This window comes from Chenopodium album, chromosome 1 (assembly GCF_948465745.1).
Source record: "Chenopodium album chromosome 1, dcCheAlbu1.1, whole genome shotgun sequence".
NCBI classification, from domain to species: Eukaryota; Viridiplantae; Streptophyta; class Magnoliopsida; order Caryophyllales; family Amaranthaceae; genus Chenopodium; species Chenopodium album.
In genome coordinates, this window is record NC_137834.1 from 4,322,304 (window position 1) to 4,346,608 (window position 24,305).

The 24,305-nt window shown below is 30.8% G+C and overlaps 1 protein-coding gene across 2 annotated transcripts; it reads left to right on the forward strand.

Annotated features, from left to right (window-relative positions):
* Window positions 1–3,512: 3,512 nt before the first annotated feature.
* LOC145640446 (putative thimet oligopeptidase) lies at window positions 3,513–17,237 on the forward strand. 2 transcript variants are annotated; one of them, XM_081691726.1, is made up of 21 exons: window positions 3,513–3,742; window positions 3,870–3,991; window positions 4,806–4,966; window positions 6,863–6,953; window positions 8,527–8,706; window positions 9,810–9,890; window positions 11,290–11,370; window positions 11,498–11,590; window positions 11,694–11,774; window positions 11,879–12,041; window positions 12,174–12,294; window positions 12,379–12,451; window positions 12,551–12,658; window positions 13,322–13,419; window positions 13,498–13,543; window positions 13,740–13,836; window positions 14,653–14,726; window positions 14,796–14,900; window positions 15,125–15,202; window positions 15,972–16,128; window positions 16,959–17,237. In XM_081691726.1, exons 1-20 carry the CDS (start codon window positions 3,568–3,570, stop codon window positions 16,080–16,082), a joined length of 2,139 nt encoding a protein of 712 aa, XP_081547852.1. In that variant the 5' UTR covers window positions 3,513–3,567; the 3' UTR covers window positions 16,083–16,128; window positions 16,959–17,237. The 2 variants fall into 2 exon arrangements, with proteins under 2 accessions (XP_081547852.1, XP_081547854.1); XM_081691728.1 differs by having other exon boundaries at window positions 3,604–3,742; window positions 4,811–4,966.
* Window positions 17,238–24,305: the final 7,068 nt, after the last annotated feature.

Here is a 24,305-nt window from a genome sequence, read left to right on the forward strand (position 1 = left end):
CTATAATACTTACACATAACGCTTGAAATGAACATTATTTGATGATACAAAAATGAACATTTGTTGAAACATGAATAAAACAAATGAACATTTAATGATGCAATACTTCTTATAATAAAAATGATTTGAATGCAATTATTAATTGCTCCATTTTTATATATCGAAAATTTTAAAAATATAAAAATAAAATATTAATTTTAACAAAAAAAACTCCTTGTAATAAAAATAAACATTTAGTGATACAAAAATGATCATGTATTAATACAGACATGAACATACTATAAAAACTTTTCGAAAATTCATAATTGAAAAGGGGAGGGAGCAGGACACGCGCGAAGGATGTGTGTGTGGATAGGGGGTGCATGTAGTGTTCCATGGCATGGGGTGTAGGTAAAAATTTGTACTCAAACCAAACTTTAAACGAATCGAACATCAAGTGGTTTGCAACCAAACTCAACTCATTAGAAATTATTTAAATTTTTTTTTGAAGAAAACTCATTAGAAATTCTCTATGGAATGATTTTGATTCCTTTGTGAATCATAATGTAGACACCCATTTGTGTCTCCCCAAAGCCAAACCCGGTGATGAGTGCCTTTCACGTCGAATCATAATCGAATGAAACGAAAGTGTGGAAAGGTCTAGTGTAGCAGAAAGTTTTATTTCTTTTTCTCTTCTCCCTGTTTTTGAAAACTTTATTTTAAGAAAACAACCAATCCAGTTTGGTTGGTCCATGATATGGGTCCAATAGTGGTGTAGTTGGATGAGGCTTGCAAATACCTTTCCAACGATATATTATAAGCCCATCTCCGATGAATATTGAGGAAGTTATGGCCAATTTACTAAAATGGGCCCGGTTTGAGCTTTAAGTACGGCCTAATGATCTAGGAGAGGGCCTAATATAATTTATCATTCCTAATGCAATTAGGAATGGTTTTAGTATTTTAGAACATTCTAGAAGGTCTTTATCATTCCTGATTCAATTAGGACTCTTCAGAGTTTTAATCAAGATCAAATAGCATTTTCGATGGGAATTATATTATTTTATCTTCCAGTACGGGAAATTTATCAGATTTTCAAAAACGCGTTGAAAACCGTTTTGGCGTCCAACCCCAGGCCTTGGCGCCTGGAACCAGGATTGGCGCCAGGCGCTAGCCACTAGAGTTGGCGCCAACTAGCCAAGGCTGGCGCCAAGGTTGTTTTTCGATCTTCAGACTCTATTTTGTTAAATTATCTTTTTTTTGGATGATTTTCTCTATAAATATCGTATCTAAAACTCCGTTTTCATTCATCAACAAGCATCAACCATTCATCAAAATTCATTAAGAAGCATCATCTTTCATCAACTCTTTCATTCTTTTCATTCATTCATTCATCTTCAATTCATCAATAATATTCATTCTTTAGAATTCTTTTCTTCAATTCTTTCTTGCTTTTTAATACAAAATTCCGCATTCACAAGATCTTGATACACTTAGCCATATTCGAAGTTGCCTTCGCCCTAGACGTGAAAGGTTTTAATTTCTGAGGGTTTGGTCCCAAATCTCTATTTTAATTATTTAATTTAATTGTTTTGTTTATTATTTTCCTTAAAGTTACTAACGCGTGTATTTTGTTATTAGAAAGAGGTACGAGGCATCCAAGTAAGTACTTTAATGGTTTAATTAATGTTATGATGTAGAAATCATGTTTAGATTGTTATTATAATTCCTAGTATTCCTAGGGTAAATTTAATATCAAGTATGATTAAGAGTACAATACTTCCTATTCTCTTCCTAATATTAATTCATGTTATTATCATGTTAGGGCTAAAGATTTGATTTTTATTGTTTAGTGACATGATAGGGTTTGTTATTAATCTTGTTAGTATCATGCCTAGGATCTTGCTACGCTTTAACATGATTATTATTAATTATGATTGATATTATTATTATTAATGATATTGATTATTTATTATGTTGCTTGATATGCATATTATTTTATATTATTGTTATTGCTTGATCACACCTTTTATGCATGTTAAAGGGAATTTGTACTTGTAATCACGCTTAATAAGATAATTAATAATCTTGTTAGGTTAATTGTGATTATAAATTCAAGTGATCGCCAATAATAGTTTATTTGTGCATTAATATTCAACCAACATAGATTAAACAGGTTTAGAGTTAATCCTAATGATTGTATGTTAATCAGAAAGCGCACATGAATACGAGCAGAATAAAGTAGAGGCCTATTATTAGGGCATGTTCAATCTCTTTTAGGTTGGATTTGTACCATCATCCCCGAACCCTTATTTGGTTCATGACCTTATGGAGTTGACGATCTCTTGGATCGTTAAGGGGTGTAACCTTCACCTCGTGAACGGTTTACAAGTTCCTTAAAAACTTGTTGGCGACTCTTTTGCTCTATCTTCTTCCCTTTTGGACGCCACCGTACTTTAGTGTATGATCACAGTGGGGTTCAAGCTAGTGGGATTTTAAAGGCTTGAAATTATTCCCTACACATAATAAGGGTATTTTCTTTTCAGTTTAATTTCAGTTCAGTTCAATCAATTCAGTTTCTAATTTTCTTCTCTCATAAACAGTTTAGTTCAGTAAATCAGAACAGATTCTAAGATATGGAGTAAAATACTACAAATTTTTATATGTACTACGTCTATACTTTTGAACATTTATTAAAAAATTATGAACAATTGCAAATTTGAACATTTAGTAAAAAAAAATCTGAACATCGAAAATTTTGAACATTTAGTAAAAAAACTTAACATCACAAATTTTGAACATTTAGTAAAAAAATCTGAACAATCACAATGCATCACGCCTATACTTTTGAACATTTAGTGTAAAAATTCTGAATGATCGAAAGTTTTGAACATTATAAAAAAAAAATCTGAACGTCGCAAATTTGGAACATATAGTAAAAAAATTTTGAACAATTGTAATGCACCCATCTATACTTTTGAACATTATGTTAAAAAATCTGAATAATCGCAAATTTTGAACATTTAGTAAAAAAAATCTGAACAATCGCAAATTTTAAACAAATAGTATATTAATTAATATAACACTATATAATAAACATAAATTTTTTTAATGAAATTTTTCTGACTTATAATAATTCAATAGTTTTTTAATAGAAATTGAACATTTACTGCATCTAAAATGAACATTTCTTTATAAAATATGAACATATAAAATTGCAAATTTGTGTTCAATTTTTGTGATGTGTTCTTTTTTTATACTAAATGTTCATTTTTTTTGTAAAGTGTTTAATTTTTTTTTTAAAAAATAAATGTTCAAAAGTGTACTCATGACGCATTTATTTTTAGGTGCATTATGGTGCACCTAATAACTATTGAAAAAATAATAAAAATACTACGAAGTAATAAAAAAATTTGGCGGGCTTAAAATTTAAGATGAGTAGCCCATAATCACAAATTTGGGCCCATTGAAACGTTAAACAAACCTCATTTCCCTCCTAAATTTTCTCTCTCTTCCAAACTTTTTTTATTTCCTCTTAAATTCAATTCGAAGAGAGAGAAACAAAGAGAAAGAGGACAGAGATTAACAATGGACGGAGAAGATGACCGCCATAGCCAGACCGAGAAAAGCTTGAGAAGATGCAACAATGGCGGCAAACAAAACAAGATTATCGTCTTAACTGGAACCGCTGCAGTTCTCGCTGTCGCTCTTAATTTTGCATTTCATGCCTTCAAATCCTTCAATCATCGTCGCAAAGCTAAAGGTTTCTGAATTTTCTCTTCTGATTTTTTTCATTTGTTGGATTTCTGATGAATTGTGATGTAGAATGTTGTGGAAGATTTCTTTCTCATTTTTGTTTGTTTTGTTTTCGATTGTTATGACTTGTATAGATCTTTTTGGGTCGAATGTGAGAGTGAATTTGTCAGTAAATGAAATTCGGAAATTGGCTGATCGAATAATTGCGGAATCGAAAGCTGTTTATGATGCTCTTGCTTCTGTGCCGGTTGATAAGGTAATGTAGTATAATATTGAATTATTGATTAGGGTTTGTTCTTGTTTTTTACCGAGAAATCATTTGTAATATTACATTTGTTTGTTTTTATCATGATTATGATTATTTTGTTGGTAATTGTGAATGTTGTGTCGTTTGACGGGAAAATTGTATGTTGAGGATTATGATTATGTCTTTTGTTCAAGTATAGCTTTGTATGTTGCAATCAAGGCAAAAATTGCTTTCTCCCGTAAAATATAAATTATTCACGAGTTTCTAAAATTTTCCCGACTTCCCAAGTTGCTCCTTAGAATGAGTAATGAGGCTAATATGGGAATGAAATATGTTACATTATAAAGGGTTTTTTTTTTTGTCATGTAATCATGTTCTAATTATAAGTGGCTTTGGAGCAATGTGACCATTCTTTGTAGGATGGGGTTGATGTTAACCTATTAATTCCTACTAAACGAGGAGGTTGGCAAATTATAAACTAGTAATCATGCATATATGCGGTCACACTAAGAATTTAAGGTTCAATCTAGAGTTATTTATCTAAATGAAAACAGCACCAATCGGTTGGTGACTGTGAATGGTGTGCCTATTGGGGTTACCTCTGGTTTTTTGGTAAATAAATGCTCATGACAGTGGTTATTGGCCTAGATGCAGTAGAAATCTTGATTTTTCGGAGTTTCACTGGGATATTGCAGAGAAAGGGTTTTCCTTTTTTTTTTCTTTTTTTTTTTTTTAAAGGGAGGGGAAATAGTAGAAAGTTTGCATATGATTGTAGTGATTCGATTGCTAAGTATATTTTGCTATCTGCTCTGCCCATTGTTAGGTTAGATATCAAGATATCATGGTGCTAGCAGAACTAGAGGCACGTCATTTTCCATTGGTCCAGTCTTGTGTTTTCCCAAGGCTAGTATCGACATCAGAGGATGTACGCAAAGCAAGTGCTGAAGCAGAGCAGAAAATAAATACACATAATGGATCTTGCAGGTGCTTTCCTCTGTTTCTCTTACATTGATTCACTACCTATTTTCCTTTGTTGCTAATAAAAGAAATTTTGAACTGCAATGGTGCTTGTGCATGTCCACATTTTATGCTCTTATAATGGCTGCAGTTCTTTGCTGGAAAAAAAAAATATTTATGTTTATATTTTGATTTTTGTGGGTTAGGTTGCATACGTCCTTGGTGTTCCCGTGAGTTGCTAATTGACCTAAGAATACGTAGTTATGGACTAGACACATGGTTATTATTTTCAAGGCTATTTACACCTTGGGCTAGTGGCATTCTTGAAATAAATGTCAAGTAAAAAATTATAAAGAAAATTTGATGAGTCAGTGCTGCCTTATATTTGGTATGTAGAATTGGTATGGGAAGTAACTTGCTTTCAATTGTTGTTAGTTCAATGTTTAAATACTTGGGAGAGGGGGGGGGGGGGGGGATTTGGTAACACAGTTCTGAATGCAGGCAATTTATTTGGATGTTCTTGAGAGCTTATGGGGAAAAAAAAAAGATTACTACATCATGAGTTGGTCATGCATTGTTTGCACGATATACTCTTTGATGATTTTAGGAAAGGCCGGTGTTGCCTCATGTCTAAACCATGCCAGAATTTTCCAGCGTGAACCCTGAAGTAGAGGATGTCTTCTTTCAATGAATAGTTTTTACACTGTTGATTTTCTTATCAATTCTCCCCTTCATGTCAAGTAGGTAGAGAATCTAGGGACAGATCGATAGAGTAAGTTTTATTAAGTCTGATTTGTGTTATTGCATGAGGACAGAATTGGCCAAGGTTTTGAAAGGACAAATTTGTGAGGTTTGGTTGATTACTTGATATGGGGCCATAGATAACTAGCTCTTGCATTCAGTTTTCTGGTGCAGTTATACCTATTTACATATACCCTCCTGTTAATCACATTCTGGAAAGTACAAATTGGTATGTAGTGAGCTTGTACTCCTGGTTTACTAATTTAACACAATTGACTAGAGAACCTGTTCCCATACCTCTTTCTAGTACTAGGAAAACTGTGCTCCAGGTACTCAGGTTTAGATTATGGAATTTAGCTTTAGAACTCTTATTAAGTTGATGAAGCATACAATTTTAATTGCCGAAGAAAGCAGACCACTTTTATGCCATGCTGAGTCTATTCAATTAAGTATAAGCTATGGCTAGAGAGATCACTTATAGGGAATTTTGGGAATTAGATGTATGTGAATTTCTGGACAGAAAATTTTTGCTTCATGTAGTATTGCTCTTCAGATTTTGTGTATAAGTACAGCTTATAATCTGTTTGATGTTAGGTCATAAATTAAGTGAATAAGTATTTTGTGTGTTATTTTATATAGGTTATCAATCCTACACACATCTCTAACACTTGTTTGGTTTGAAGGAAATGGAGGAAAGGAAGGGAATAGAAATGGAGGGATGGAATATCTTTTATTTGGATAACAAATGAGGAAGGAAGAGAATTGGAGGGGAGAGAAATGGAGGGTTTAAGTTGTAAGAATTTGATCTTGCCAACAATGGAGAGATTTGGAAGGAAAACTCTTTATTCTTCCCTCCCTTCCCTCCCCTTCTTTTGCTTCCTCTTTCTTTATCCAAACACACTATAAATGTTAACAAAAGGTCATATGCTTCAATGAAGTGAAACTCATACTTGGTAGTGGAGAATTGTAACTCTGGACATTACTTTATCCAAAGTGACCCGCATTTTCATTACCATTACCTCTGAATATGACTTTTGGTTTGGATTAGGTGAGCTAGTACACAACAAAAATATATTTTAGAATTTTAATTTATAGTCTATAATTCTATATACTCTTGCCTGTGTACTTCTTATTTTATTATTGGATTAGCAACTGACATTTTATCTCATGTGTATTCTACAGAAAGCGTGAGGATGTGTATAGTGTTGTAAAAGCTTTTGCTGCCAGAGGAGAATGGAATAATGCTGAAGCAAAATCATATGTTCAATCTCTGGTATGTATAAAAGTTTATTTAGCTTCTCTCGTGTTTTCCCCCCTCTCCTTTAATTGACTTTATTTTTGGACTATTATGGATAAGGCTATCCCGAGAAGCCCAAACCCTGCCTATCGGGATTGATCCTGGGTCGTTGTTATTCTTAAGGCAGGTAGTGTGGTAGGGTTTTATATTAATTTGACATGGATATATGGAAGCTTTTGTCAGGTTTTGCTAAATTGTACTGGGTTTATGCTCTTATATTTCAAGTAGGCACAATTATTTAGAAACTGCATAACCACAGCGTACATGTGTATTGCTTTGTTGGCTTTTGAGTCCTGATTGCATATCAGTATGTGTGAGGGGAGTCTTAATTGGTGTGTGTTGTTCTTATAGGAGTGTGATTAGTGTTCAATAGTTAATATGGTTCGTATTATTCTCATGGTAGTGTGATTAGTGTTCAGTAGTTAATAGTTGGTTCATATTGTTCTCATGGTATTGTGGTTATTATTTAGTAGTTAGTAGTTGTATTCATGTGAATTGTGTTTCAAAGTATGCTTTTTGTAACTATGTGATCTTTGGTGATGTGGTTTGTTTTTTAACTTGCTTGTCAGTGTGTGACTTCTGATTCATTGCTTTTTTGACATTAGAATGATCAGAATTTTATGGATTTTTATTGTGCCTGCAGTTTCAATTTTACTATCTGAAGACTTGCTAGTTTTGCACGAGCCTTGCATGTTTTAGGCCATTATTCATCATTGTTGTACAGCAAATGATTTTCAGTTGTGTCAAGTAATTAAGATGTATTTCAGGATCTCCTTTACTTTTTATTTTTAATTTTGAATTGCATTTAGTCCCACTTTCCTGTGTAGTTTTTGATTTGAAGGAGGAAAACATTGAAGAGAGATTTTTAGGCCACTAATTGTTTATTATGTTATACGGAAGTCAAAGTTATCGTCAAGGAAAAAGTTTCTAGATAATTCAAGAAGGTAGAAAAGATTGATTATTAGTTTTAGGAAAACTTTTGTATACACCCGGTTTTCAGTAATTTACTGTACATCGAGTACACTTTTGTCAGATTTAGTGTCACTTTTGTCAGATTTAGTGTCACTTTTGTCAAATTTATCAATGAAGCATAAATAACTTTTATATATGGCAGGGTAACTTTTGGGCGTTTTAGTGTAACTTTTGCACATTTTATTGTCACTTTATAACGGATGTTCAGTAATTTACTGAACATCCGTTTTATTTAAAAGTTTGTCTTAGTTTTAAGATGATTTAACAACCAACACTCTTTTGTAATATGTTTAGTTCACCAGACAGGAATTCCGCTGAACCCATTTTGTCTCCATCACGTTGCTTGATGTTAAAATGGTAATGACTAGTGTATATTGACCTTGAAGGAACTCATATATGCTTCTTCATACTTACTTTATTTCTTTTTTGTTCTTAAGTTCTTTTGTATACTTAACTATCTCAACTGGTGATCATTTGGGCAGTACCGCAGTAACATATTGTTGCATGTTTTAAATGGATCGCTATTTATTTCCTTCTGATTCCCTGTGAATATTGATGGTTGCTTTTCCAGTGACAGGTTAGAGATTTTGAGCAAAATGGATTGAACCTTACTTCATCAAAGAAAGAGGAAGTTCAGCGTTTGCAGGTTCAAATTGATGATTTAAGCATGCAATATGTTCAGAATATCAATGATGATTGTACTCTCCTTCTCTTCACTGAATCAGAGCTAGAAGGATTGCCCTCTGAACTCCTTCAGGTTGATGTACTAACCTATATCTTCCTTACAACAGATTCTGTGTCTGATTTGTTCTTGTTGGTGAATGATGAAAATGTTAGGTGTTTTTAGTAAACAATTATTATCGATTCTGCAATTTCTGGGAGTTATTGTTCCTAAAGTGATAATTCATAATTCAAGCATTCATCTCCAATATCATTAATTAGTGAGGAAGGAATGGCCTTACTGAAGAATTTTTGAGCTATATGCATGTCTCTGTCACTTGTATGTGAATTAAGTTGCTATTTTATCCAAATCCCTGCTTTAAGAAGTATTGGAGATCTCTTCTAATTTTTGAGTGTTTCTCTGTCTCCCTCCCTGCTAGGTCTTGATACTTTCTCCGTGTGTTTTTTACATGCAATGCTTTGACGTCAGCACTGTTCGCATATGCTATTTGACCATCTTTGATGATTTATACTTAGAATAAAAATATAGTCATGTGGGCTCTTTTTAGTGTCGTCTTGACATTTACTTTCAAAATATCAACTTTTTCTTTACAAAATTATAATTTTTCTTATTGACTATAGGAGATAAAAGTAATTGAAATAATGCATTGACAAGTGTGAAATGAAAGTGTTGCAAGTAAAAAATAAAAATAAATAAGAGGATGTATTTTTGTTTATTGTAATTTTAGTTCCATGTTATGTATGTTGTTATAGACTGATATTACTCACACTAATAACAGTAAAATAAAGAGAAAATATTGGTTCTTTTATTAAGCTAGATAATCTGATTTGTGTATTTATATAAAAAGAGAAGATAGCAGTCCACACAATCGTTAGGTTTAGCTTATCAAGCTCTATAGTGATTTGAGTTCACAACTCTCCATTTAGTGACTTGAGGTCACAACTCTCTTAAGGATTCACTCCAATTCTATTACATATGTTCTGCTAAGCTTGTATGTTGGGGGTAGTAAGGTTGTAACTAATGGATATTTACAAGCTTTTTCTGATAGTCTATCTTTAGTTTGCTGTAATTTTTAATGTTATGTAAATCATATCCTTACAGAATCAATGATGTTTCTAGAAAGTATGGTTTCTTGTTATTCTTTGTCCTTTACATCAACTTTGATTTGAAATGTACAGATCTTTGACAAAGCTGATGATGATAAATTCAAGGTTACCATGAAAAGTAATCATGTGCTGCCAATACTGGAGCTCTGTAAAGTATGCTTTTGTTCGTTTTGATTGCCATGATTAGATTTGTTTTTATGTTAATGTCTTTTCATCTGTGCTTTTGTTCACATCTTTTTTTTTTTTTTTTTTTTTTTTGAAACATTGCAATACATTTCTAACATCTTTACTTCTGTGGGATTGTCATTGAACGATGAAGGATCTAGGGTAGGTGAAAATTGAAGCTACTTAGCTCCAAATAGTATGTATTCATTTTAACCAAAGCTAGTAGGCAGTCTCGTATAAATTGTCTTCCTTTTAAACATCTTGAAACATACAAAATTAATTGAAAGCTTTTTTCTAGGCTTGTATTCAGTTACCTTGAAGATTAGTATGAAGAATTTGCTTTCAATTCGCTAAACAATGTTCTTATGCTTCACAGGGAAGTTTCACGTGTATGGCCTGCTGTAAATCAATTTGTTTTCACTTCCATTTCTCTGTTAGGGAGATTTGGTCCTGTAATGGTAGTATGCCAGTGTATATGTCTATAGTTTAGAAGTTGGCCTTAAGCTCTAAGGCTTCAAGGGATACAGTAGTAGTAGACCACTTACACACCCCTGGTTGGAATGGGTTTATATTTATAATCTAGATTAGGCGACTACACGATACTTAAGCCATGCCTCAATTTTTTTTTTTCCTCACAGATTCTTGTGTATGAATAAACAACCTTATTCATTATGCTATTATTATTTTCTTCATTTGATTCTAATTCTAATCAACTGAGTAAATACTATTATTTTATAAATGTTGTCTCTCAGATTTTTTTGCACTTTTTATTTTTTTTATGAAATTAATTTTTGTTTCTGATGAGAATTTACTGCAGTTCTTGATTATGGAATAAAGCTGTGCATCTCAAAACTTTTTGCTAAGTCTGGATTGTTTAAGCAAATATAAGACTAATAAGAATAGTAAAACGTGATTGCAATCTAACTTATAATATGAGTCTAGGACCATCATGCCTATGTAATTATTATTTTATTAAGATAGAATGGTAGTGGTAAAATCTTGTACAGGGTAAGATTTTATTAAGATAGGATGGAATGTAAAATCTTGTACAAGGTTAGATAGTTTTTTATTTATTTATTTATTTATTTTTTATTTATAGACTAAATTTCATTTCAAATAAAAAACAAAGTCATAGTGATGTAGCTATGATGTTTTAACTTTTAAGGTAGCATCTGCTGTCTTTGCTCATCTCCGCCTAAATTGAAACAGAGGTGGCATGCACTGCGGGAATGGACCTTTGATCCTTTTGCTAGTGATGTGGCTTAAGCCATTAGTTTTGGTTTAGATGGCTTATTCACCATCAGATGGTCTTGCTTTACATATATGCTGGTGTCAATGAGATATATTATATTGTACATGTGCTTATTTCTCTACCCACCTTGTGAAGATTGGAGCGACTCGGAGGAAGGTAGCTGTGGGATATGGGCAAAGATGTAAAGAAATCAATGTGCCTGTGTTAGAGAATTTGGTGAGTGAGAATGAAACCTGAGACAATTCTTTGTTTAAAATGACTTTCATTCTCTTGTTGATACATTACTGTAGGTCTGTAGCTATGTCTATACCGTTCTAACTGAAAAGTTTTACATATTTTGCAGGTTCAATTGCGCCATAAATTTGCAAGATTGCTTGGTTATGATAATTATGCAGAATATGCTGTTGGTTCTAGGATGGCAAAAACTTCCTCAAAGGTTTGTGAAATAATCCTTGGAGTTTTAAATCTTGTTTGGTAACCATGTGTGTAAATTATGTATTTATGCACTGTCTGAGTGAGCTATTTGCTCTTTCTTTCAGGTTTTCGAATTCTTGGAGGACTTGTCAACGAGTTTATCTGATTTGGCCACCAAAGAACTTGATATATTGAAAAAATTGAAAGTTAGTACTGATTGGAGTTTGAACTGTGCCTTGCACTCATTTCCTGTTGTCTTCTGTTTGATTTACCTTTTTCTTCTTTTCGTTTTTCCTTTTTTTAAACTCAGGAAAAGGAGGAAGGGGACAATCCTTTTGGAATCGAGGACATGCTCTATTATGTAAAAAAGTTTGAAGAAGAAAATTTTCATCTAGACTTTGGAGCACTTAAAGAGTATTTTCCTATTAGCTTAGTTCTGCAGGGGATTTTCAAAATACTCCAAGATGCTTTCGGTAATGATTATTATTAGTAGTATTTACTAGGAGAGATTCAAAAGAATTTAATTTAAGTGTTGCAGTTGTTCCAGTATGTATTTGTGTCTTATGTTGCTCTTAATGGTCCTATATATGATAATTTATGAGCAGGATTAAGATTTGAAGAAATTTTCGGTGCTGAGGTGTGGCATGAGGATATACGTGTTTTCTCTGTTTTTGATTTAAGCTCTTGTGAACTTATGGGCTATGCATACCTTGATCTCTACTCCAGGTTCAACAATTATCTCTTTTTCTGTTGACCTTAACCCAATTCTTTGTAGCAAACTGTCTAACAACGTTTTTTTTGTAAATATAGGGAAGGAAAATATAGTCAAACTTGTGTTTTGCCTCTTCAAAATGGTTCATTATCAGCAAATGCTGCTAGACAGGTGAAATTGTGAAATGCATTTAATTTTTATGATATATGCGTGATACTTAATTTCAACATTCATTACTGGATTTATAGTTTATCATTTTTATATATCCAGGTTCCAGTTGTGCTACTGATGTCTGAGTTGTCAAAGGAGGATGATAATTCTCCTACATTACTGCGATTTTCTGAAGTTGTTAGTCTTTTCCATGAATTTGGCCATGTGGTAAGTTCCATATGTTATTCATTCTCGACATTAATTTTTTTCCTTGACTGCATGTGTAATGCCCTATTGGGTGCTTTTCTTCCAATAGATACACCTTTTTATGATTGGTTTGAATGATTTCTTTCTGCTACTTACAATATTTGAAAATGATCACATGTCTTGAACCTTGTTAATCTGGCACTCAATCGAAGTCTTGATTGTTCCTCTTTTCAATTTTATTTAAACTTTTAAAAATGGTGTTAACTATAACTCGCTTTTTTATACCCTAACTTGGAGAATTTGAATTTTGAATATCTTATTAATACTAAGCATAAGACATATTTTGTCTTCTTACTTGCTACCCCTTTAAAGCTGGTTACAACTGCAGATGACAAGATGTCTCACTTAAAACACATTAATTTTTTAAATCCAGCAGATTGACATGCTATAATAACTTTATAGCATAAGTCCGTAAGTGCCTGTACAACCACCCATGGCTGTAATATAATTGTTGAAAGCCCCAAAAAAAGAAAAATAAAAAATAAATTCTTGCTGCTACACTGTGACGCCATGCTGTGTCAACTCCTTGAATTTTTGGTTGATATAACGAAGTGAATTATGATGCTTTTATCTTAGCTAGAGTACTTGTCAGTAATTAACATTGGGGTAATAATGATCATTCAGGTCCATCATTTATGCAACCGTTCACCACTTGCTCGATTCTCTGGCTTGCGTGTTGATAATGACTTTGTAGAAATGCCTGGTCATCTACTTGAGAACTGGTAATTATTTATTTATTTATTTTTATTGTTTGTGGGAAATAAATCCATGCTTACTTTCCTTGCTCTGATTTATTATAGGTGCTATGAGAGCAACATCTTGAAATTAATATCTGGTTATTATCAGGTAGTTTCTTTTTTTATTCATAGTCAAACTACCACTTCCTGTTCATCATAGAAAGGAATATCGTGCTCTTTGCGTACTGAGTTAAGTTTTAGATTGCCTGCAATTGTCCAGTCAATTGCTTTATCTCAGACAATTTGTTGTTGGACTAGTGTAGTATATTTTATACTCTTTGAACTAATTTTTATTTATTACACAGGATATCACAAGGCAAATTAAAGATGATATATCTATGTCTTTGCAAAGATGGAGGCATTCATTTGCTGCACTTAAATTGAGGCAGGAAATTCTTTACTGTAAGCAGTCTGCCTTATTCTATAGCTGTTGTATGATTTTGTTGTGTATGAAAATAACGTTTGAAACTTTTCTCAGGCAAGACCAACTGTATAGCTTTTGGATTTTAATGGGAGGGGGGCTTTAATATGGTGTACAATAATAGTCATGCGAAGTAGTATCAGATCTTGTGTAAACAATTTCTGGTTTAGGTCTTTTAAATGATGTGATGCTCACCAGTGGAATGGGTGTTGTAAATGTGTGGCTACTGCTTGATTGGCTGATCTGAAGTTTGTCACTGGTGTCTTGGTGTGGATAGTTTTATAGAGAATGTAATGTGCACACAGATAATTATGGTGATCAAGTGAATTATTTGAAGATTGTACATCTTTTATGTGAAGTTCTATGATTAAGCTGATTAACATGAGTTTGCGTTTTCCTTTGTTGTTGTTTGGCTATGATTGTTGTAACAGTTGATTTTCACTTTCTTGTATTTAATATCTGACTTGGAATCTCTTGTGCAATTTAGAATGACCCCAGCCTTGAAAGACCCTAGACAGAAACTGGAGCTCTTTCAAGCTATAGAGTTTGAGCTTGTATAAATGGAATTGATTCACTGTCTGAATTATCAATTCCTAAACTATTGATATGTAAGAGCATTTTGAAATAATGGAACTATTAGCTATTGGCTTGCATATGGGGAGATGAGGTTATTTGTTGTTTCTAGTGTAGAATTTGGCAAGTTAAGAGTGGTTTCATGTATGTGTTTTATGAAGAATCTGTTCATGCAGGCACATTCTGTATTTTGTTTTTCTTGGTAGCTGACATTGCTTTTTTAGGTCTATTTGATCAAATAATACATTCTACTGACAACGTCGACTTCCTTGAGTTATTCAAGTTTCTCCATCCCAAGGTAAAGAAAATGGCTCAGTGCATTACCTTTTAAAGTTGGGTTTTGTCTGAGCAATTTTTGTTTTGTCAGGTGATGCTGGGATTACCCATCTTGGAAGGCACAAACCCGGCTTCGTGTTTTCCACATTCAGCAATTGGTTATGAAGCTAGTTGTTACAGTCGTATTTGGAGCAAGGTGTCTAGTAATTTACTAATTTCCCTATAATCAAATTTAAGTAGTGGACTATATATTTGCAGTGTTTTAGCCACTAGCGCATCATCATCATGTCCTTTATTACATAATATATATGTTTCTTTTACTCTATTTTAAATCCGTCTAATTGTATTTGCCAAAAGAAAAATGTCTTCTTTTGGTGCCACAAAATAGGTGTCATCTGCTTAAGTTTTATTGTTTTTCAGGTTTTTGCTGCCGACATATTCACTTCCAAATTTCATGATGGTCTTAACCATCATACTGGCATGCAGTTTCGCAACAAGGTGAATAGTTAAATTATGACTTGTGATGTCTTGAACTTTACTGTGCCATTAGCCAATGGTACCCCTTAATGTCCTAGATTTCCATTACTTAAAAGGATTTAATAGGATGCAATGCTATGATTATACGAGTGATTGTTTTGTTCTTGTATTAATATTCCCTAGAACTTCCTGCCCTCTATTGGTCTCTGTCATTGCATATTTAAAAGGTCAAATAAAACATAGTTTTAAGTTTGACTTGCCTCTTATTTTGTATCTGAGGCATTCACTATTCTATTAGCCTGATCAGTGGATGGGATTATGGGAGTCATTGGAACTAATATATTAGGGGCCATTAATTTTCCCATGCTTTGGTAGAATGAAGTATCGCTTTCAGGTTATGCTGATGTGAAGGTGAATCCTGTCATCATGCGAACTTTAATTTAATTAGCCTCGCATGGAGGCACTTGCCTCTCTGCATCATGGGATGAGGTGCGGGTGGGTAGGTTTGATTGACTCAAGAAAGATATGAATGATCATTTTTTTTTGTTTTAAGAAAGATTAACTTATTGATTGAAGTAGAAGAAACTGTCAATTGTTAATTTGTTATTTTAGTGTAGCCAAGTGTTGTATGGTATAGAAATTATGCTATGAAATAATTCATTCTTATTTTTGCAAATATTCGCCTTAAGTGGTGTATACACCCTTCTGTGTTTCAGCATGCCTTTGGAACTTAATGCCCTAAAAATTCGGGTTGTTTTGAATGTGGTTTTCTTGCGTCAATATCTTGCAGGTACTGGCTCCAGGGGGAGCAAAGGATCCGCATGAATGTTTGACAAATTTCATTGGTAGAGAACCGTCAATTCAAGCATTTGTAGATAGCATATCTTATTCAAGTATCTGATGAAGCTGCAGATATTAGTGAGTTGCATTCACTTTTTAACTTCAGGGTAAGAGCTCTTCAGAACTTTTAAACCATTCTTAAAAACTTTAATGTTCTTTTCCCAAGATGTATCGCACCATTTTATAGTCTACAACACCTCCCAAGATGTATTGCGTCATTGATGGGACACTTATCTTAATTTCTTCTATGACTCGATGAATGATTGTCTGTTGTCATGTCACAACTTCATTCATTAGCATTTTACATTGTTAAGAATTCAGATGCTTGTCCAAGTCACAGTTATGAGTTTTGACTATGGACAGTATCTTCTTGTCACCATTATTGTGTATGTTGAAACTGAACCTGTTAGAGTTACGCGTTCTCCATGTCAAATGAAGTAGGAGAGGCTTATAATGGGCAATGGTGATTTATAAAGAGGATTTGCCAAAAGAATCAGATCTCAGGGTAAACTTGCATTTTTGAAGCTTTCATTTTTAAAATTTATTACTCAACTTACATTGTTCACTAATTGTATTAGTGTCCTAGCCTGAGATTTCTTTTTCGCACATCCTTCTCTACTGTGTTTCACTTGTCTTTCCCTTCTCATATGCTAAACTAAATTCCAATAGTTCTTCACCGTACTCTAACAGGTTGTATCTTCACTGTACACTAACTCTTTTACATAGTAGTTTTTTTAGTCTAGTCCCTTAGGGTACGGACAATCATTGATTACGAGAACCTTGCTTACATTTGCTTACTTCATGATCATTATTCTCTAGAAATCATCTCTGTTTATTATTGTTAAGGTTCGATTGCCTCCATACTTGTCGACCTTATTAAGTGCCGAAGATCTATGATTGGTACTCGGAATTGACAGGTTCTTATTTTTTTCCGTAGTATAAAGATTCACGAGCCTGAGGGAACAAACAACTCAAATAACGCAGGGATTTGATATATGAGGATCATCTTTTTCAGATTTAGACCGCCTCTTTTGCATTTGCCAAGGCTAATAGCTCGTTGCACTTCAATGCAAATTGGTTTTTTTTATGATTCGACGACTTTCATTCTAGTTTAGAGAGGAAATTTTTGGTACAAGTCACAAATGTATTTTATTTTAATTATATAATTACACTTGTTATTTTATTCTTTGATCAGTATACGTTTGTATTAGTACGAGTAGATTCTTCCACTAAAATGCATCAATGTTTTATCAATTAACTTTTCATTCTAGTCAGGAATATGTGTTAATACAATTGGTCTGAAATTTTGAAACAACATTTGTTGACAGGGTATTTATTTCCCCTTCCTGGATTTTCTGTGAAATTAAGGCCTTGTTTAGTTCATTTCAAATGATCGGCAACCATGATCCTCCCAAGCATGCTATTTTTTCAAGTGATATTTGCTCCTTTATACCTAATTTATGTACACCATTTGTACGTAACTCATTTCATCCAATTCATCTCAGTTTGACATTTTCTGAAACTCTCATGGTCTCACTTTTCCATTTTCCTAAGGGGCAGTTCTTTTGGTTTTTATTATACAGTACATGCCCAAATTAGGGCATGTTCTCATTGATTGAAATGAATATTTTATAAGAGAAGGAAATTAGGAGCTGAACTGAACTGAACTTATTAGAGCTGAATTGAACTGAACTCGTATGAGAACAGTCCCTTAGTGTGAGGTATTCCTCTTAAAGACTAACTGTTATGTATTTATCTTAACAGTTTTAAGGCTCATAATCCACTACTTTTGAACCGGCTTAAAAATAATGGTTTTTATTTTCCTCCATGCTATCGTGGGTGATAGATTGAGAAGATATAATATTAGCATCATTAAGGGAAGCGCTTCCAAAAACATTGTTGATCAAATTATACCACTTCTAGTATTTTATGAAATGCTTTGTAGTAGACATTTATTTACAAAAATGCTCAAAAATTGAGAGAAAAATGGTAATAAATTCACCATGTGACCAAAAATATAAAACCTGCAGTTTAAGAGACAATTTCCATAAATAAAAAGGAAAAAAAATACAATTACCTTTCAAACCTAATTTCCAGTACTCCTACTTATCAAAATACTTAGGAAAAGCACCATATCGTCCATATGTACAAAGTTTTCCTAATGCCATTGATACAAATTTTTACCTACACCCCATGGCAGGGAACACTACATGCACCCCCCTATCCACACACATTCTTCGCGCGTGTCCTGCTCCCTCCCCTTTTCAATTATGAATTTTCGGAAAGTTTTTATAATATGTTCATTTCTGTATTAGTACATGAACATTTTTGTATCACTAAATTTTTATTTTTATTACAAGGAGTTTTTTTTTTTGTTAAAATTAATTTTTTTTAATTATATTTTAAAATTTTCAACATATAAAAATGGAGCAATTAAATTCATTTACTATAAGGATAATTGCATTCAAATCATTTTTATTATAAGAAGTATTGCATCATTAAATGTTCATTTGTTTTACTCATGTTTCAACAAATGTTCATTTTTGTATCATCAAATAATGTTCATTTCAAGAGTTATGTGTAAGTATTATAGTAAAATGTATGTATGCAAAAACACACGTCTTAGAATTCTATTTATTAAATACAATGTTGTTAACAATATGAATTTTTTTTAATTTTGTTTTATAAATATGAAAGTGAACCGTTAAATCCTATAGTACATATGTGTCTTGTTAAATGAATATTTTCTGTTACATTTTGGTATGTAGAATCATTCTCCTTGTTTTACATTTATACCCTTTAATTTATATATAGCCTTATGATGTTTGTGTGCTTTTCTTGATACACATATTTCAATATGTACATCGTCGTTTTCACCTTTCTTATTTGGTTGATTTGTGTAGTGAACGATTACATTTTTGTAAAAAATAATTATTTGCAAAGTCAAACACTATAAACAAAACTGGATAATTGAATGAGCATTTACAAATACAAATATGAACACATTGTTGAAAATGAACATAACTCAATATGATAATGAACAACTATCAAAATCTAAATGAACATCTCTGAATATGAAAATGAACAAATATTATTAGTCAAATAAACATTTTGCAATACGATGACAAACAAATTAAATTTAAAGTGAATAATATTCAATATTGGTAATGAACAAGTGCTAGTGTTTAAATCAAGCAAACAACTTTTGATGTAATAAATTACTATTATTTAACATTAATGAACATCTTTCAATATATAGGAGCATGAACAAGTATTAAATTTCAAATGAACATATATGTTTTTCTCAAAAAAAAAAAGAAAAAAAAAATTGAACATATATGTTATTTAACGTAAAGAGAATAATGAACACATAACAAATTTAAGTAAACGTATATTTTATATGAAATGTGAATGCGATAATATTTTAAGATCGTGATTACTAGAGCTATATATATAAAAAAAAAAAAAATTATTTTGTCTTAAAATTTAGAAATTTTAATTTGAATATTTATCCTTCTAAAAATGTACATGAAATCAAACTAAAATGAACATTTATGGTAAATTAAATTACAAACCAATATATTCACTAAAGAACATTTTAATTAGAAAAATAATAATAATAATAATAATATTAATAATAATAATAATAATAATAATAATAATAATAATAATAATAATAATAATAATAATAATAATAATTGATAATCGATGTTTGAATTACATAAATTAAATTGATAATTTGTCTGTAACTTCGTAATTATTATTTAAATGATATTTCTTCTACAAATGAGCATGAATTCTATTTGAATTGTACATTTACAATAGTATAAATTTACTTGCCAAAATTTACAAAATTATAGTTTAATTCATAAATACATAATTTTAAATAGAGAATTAATTTTTCATTTCTTATATTAGCTTCATCCTCTATATGTATATTTTTTCTTTATCCTCTATATGTATATTTTGCTTCATTCGCCATATGTATATTGTTGCAGAATCTCTCTATATATATCAAGCATATTTCAAGATTTTTCTTAATATAATATAATTGTCTTTTCAATGGATTCGTTAATGTTTTTAGTCCACTTATACAATTAGATATTCAATTCTTATTTTGTTGCCTTAGAGGATGATTGTGCAAGGTATTTACGTGTTGTCTAAATTGGCTTTTTTTATTAAAAGATTTAAAACGTGAAATTAATATTAATATAAATTATACCATTTTAGGTTCAATGCAATTGATACCGTGGACGTCCGTGGTGATTTTGATTAATTAAATAATTGGATTTGTTATTCAACTCTTAACTCTTGAAGCCTTAACTATTCTTCAAGTAAATGTATCTATTTTTTAGTTATTCATTTTTAATTTTGACAATAATATCACGTTATTTGTTAATGAATAAATAAATTTAATATTATTTTAATATTTCATATTATATTAATTAGTTTATTTTAACAATAATCCTAATGGATTACACCAGCTTGAATTAGATATATATAATATTATTAAAATATATTAGAGTTACCGTATTAATTATATAAATACATAAAACATTTATGTACGCCGAAGTAATTTTATGATTTAAACGTATGGTTTATCATCATTCTTTTTAAGTAAAATGAGTTTATCGTAATTGTGTTTACAAATTTGTTTGATATACCATTGATCAATATTTAATGAATGGAATCACTATTTATTTGTTCATTTGTTTATTTTCAGTTTGCTTTGACTACTTAATTATTGCGTTACAATATTATGTGATTTTGCCATTTTAGCTTATTTTTGTCTTTTAGATGGATTTAATTTGAATAATAAGCCCAGTGAAAAAGACTGATAAGCTCAGTCCACACAACTGTGAATATATTAACAAGTAAAGTATGCATAGAAGTGAAAAGACTGAAAAGTCCAGTATGCACAGAAGTGAAAAAACTGACAAGCCCGGTATGCACAGCACTGAAAAGACGGACTAACACATTTTGCACAGGTTGCTCGGTTAATGGTTGATTAACTGCAAAAATTCAAAAGTTTAGACAATAATAATAATAATAATAATAATAATAATAATAATAATAATAATAATAATAATAATAATAATAATAATAATAATAATAATAATAATAATAATAATAATAATAATAATAATAATATAATTTTTTCCTATTTTCTTATTAATTGGTTAATGTATGCATATGTTATAAGACCGATTGTCTTTAATTCAGTAATTATGGTGAAGCTGAACATTTTACTTTCTACAAATGTGCATAAAGTCTACAATTATACATGACAAAAATCGCTTTTAATAATTAATTTTAAAATATTTGAACACTCAAGTTTATAATATAATGTACATAACGTTGGTTTATTATTCAATACGGTATACATCATTTTGATACATCAAATTGATTAACAAAATTGGTCTTTTGTTATGTATTTGTATCTTATGATTTCTAAAGTGCACATAATATTTAGACGAACACACATGATTCTAATATGAACGTTAATTAAAAAAACAAAGTGTGTTTAATTAAATAATTTTGTCAAATGGAACATCTTACTTCAAGAACATACTTTCATTTAAAGCTACTTTGTGGTGTTTATTTGCTTGTTTTTGGTGCAATGTGTTTCTTATAAACATGTAGTTTATTTATATTATATATGAACATTTAATTTTTTACTTATGAACGTTCTGTTTTTTGTAAATGAAGAAAATATAATATGTACGACTTGTTGAAGGATTTTTTCTTTGAACTCAAGGACAAGTTTTTGAAAGATTTTATTTGGTGGAAACATGCGATTTTACAATTGACGTTTTCCTGTAATCATTGATGAAAAATGAATAATATTTTTTTGTATATTATTCTCGAAATTTGAAGGTAATGAACTAAAGATAAAGTTTTATTGATTAAAAGCTATGTATCAAAAATGAATATCTATCAATAAAAAACGAACATATGTTAATATGTGATAACTATTTATCAAAATCGCAGTGGATAACTATTAAAATGAAAGGATTATGTTTACTCAAAATAAAAATGAAAGGATTATGTATGTATGTATGTGTGTATTCGATTGAAAATGGACATTTATTAATATGAAGATGAACATTTTGTAAAAGTGAGATTGAATTCTAAAAGAAACAAGCTAACATGACTCTAAGCTACTTTACTCTTTTTTTCTTTAAAGATATCTTTTTGCTCGGTTGTATGGAAGATAAATGTGAAAAAATTGACATTTAAAACACTATCTTCAAAAAAAATTAAATTAAAATAATTTAGGATGCAGGTTAATGCTCAAAGTATAGTTCATGTGCGAATGTGCAATTATAAATGAACATTTAATTATTTGAAAATGATCATCACATTTTAAAATTAAGACACAATATTACATATGAATAGTTTAAGTTGGATAGTGTTGCGGAGAAATTTATTATTTTTTTCTCTCCCACCAACTCTATTAACACTACTTTTTTATTAATACAAGAATGAACATGATTTAATATTAGAATGAACATATCTTAATATGAGAATGAACATTTCTTAGTATGAGAATGAACATTTTTTGAATTCAAATTCAAATCATGACAGGGAATCTAATTTATCTGAATAACGGGATTGAAAAACAACAATTGAATAACGTTGGTAAACATCAAATTCAAATAAACATCTATCAATCATCACCACGCTTTTAAATAGGAATGAAGATGTACTTATTTCAAAATGAACATTTATTAACATACAAAACATTCAATCAATATAAGCATCTCTAGTCTCTTGAACATGCATCTATAAGTGGATAAGCAAAACTTTGATTTGAACATCAAGTTTATGAAAATAATTGTCATTGTATTGAAATAAGCATATTAACTTAAGTTAATTTATTTGTACATCGAATTACCTCAAAAAAACGCTAATCTCAATATGACATTATACTACATACATATTTCATACGATTTAAAATTCAAGTTGAAGTATTATGTAAAAATATCTATAAAATAAAGAAAAATATTTTTAGAAAACCGTATGTTATGCTTGAACTGTTGAGCACATCACATAAAAATAAAAATAAAAAACTAATGCCACCCATTTATTGAATAAATCATAATATAACCAAAACATTTTAGATTTTCCTCCTCTAAAAAAATTTGACAACAACCCTTCATTTTTTCTCTTCTCTAATTATTGCAGCTTGAAATATAAGTATGGATATAGAGATAAATTGTAAAAAACAAACACCAAAATCTAATTAAAATAAATATTTTTTTTTAAAAAAAAAAACTAAAAGTAAAAATGAGTAACAAGGGAATGAGTACTAAAATTATTCAAAAGAAAACAAAGCAATGGCTGCGGAAGACCTTAACATTTTAACAACTCTCTGCCAAATGCCAATGCTAATTTTCTCTTATATTAACATCATTGTTTATTATTGTAGCAAATTCGAGTATTTGTTTTAGCAAATTCGAGTATTTGTTTTAGCAAATTTGATGAGAGAGAAAATGGATAAAGATTATTAGTTTTAGGTGTGAGAAAATGAGATGTCTATTTTTTTTTAGTTTTTGATTATAGTTTTTGGTAATTACTATGGGATAGTGGGGGTGTGAAAATTTTATCTAAGCGTGTCGTTTAAGGGGATGTAGGGAATTGTAGCTGCTCCAGGGTGTAGGTATGAATAACTAATGCCATTGACCACACCCGAGACCTAACCCGAATAGATAAATCAGCCCACCTTGATTGAAATATGTCAATCCAAATGTTGGATTTAGTCAAATTGCCAAACTCAGCAACATCAATTTATACTTCATACTAGTAGAACTTCTACAAACTACTGAATCACAACTAGTACGAGTATTTTTTTTGAGGTAATACTCGTACTAGTTGTGATTCAGTAGTTTGTAGAAGTTCTACTGAATCACAACCAGTACGAGTATTAAATAAAAATATTAGGTGTAGAAAAAAAGAATTCTACAAAGAACAAATAAGCCCCATTGAATTTTATTTTATTTTATTTTGATATTTTTTCCTTTTATTTGTGGGTAACCCTTTATTTATTTATATACTTCCTTTGTCAATTATTTATTCCCTTTATTGGAACTCGCCCTACAAAATACACAAGCATGTGCAATTGGGTTATTTTGTTTTTCTGAAAAATATTACCTTTTCTTTTTTATGTTAGTATTTTTCAAGTACTTTTGTACCACCATACCCAGGCCATAAAATAACAAATTTATGTGTAAGAAAAATTCATTCTTTTTCTTTTTTAAATTGAAAAAAGTGTTTTCTTAAT

What these genes read in the sequence shown, in the direction of transcription:
- LOC145640446 (XM_081691726.1), top strand. Translation starts at nt 3,568, where the DNA reads ATGGACGGAGAAGATGACCGCCATAGCCAGACCGAGAAAAGCTTGAGA. An exon ending in AATCATATGTTCAATCTCTG is followed by an intron (nt 6,954 to 8,526) that starts GTATGTATAAAA and finishes TTCCAGTGACAG; the next exon opens with GTTAGAGATTTTGAGCAAAA. An exon ending in TGCCTGTGTTAGAGAATTTG is followed by an intron (nt 11,371 to 11,497) that starts GTGAGTGAGAAT and finishes CATATTTTGCAG; the next exon opens with GTTCAATTGCGCCATAAATT.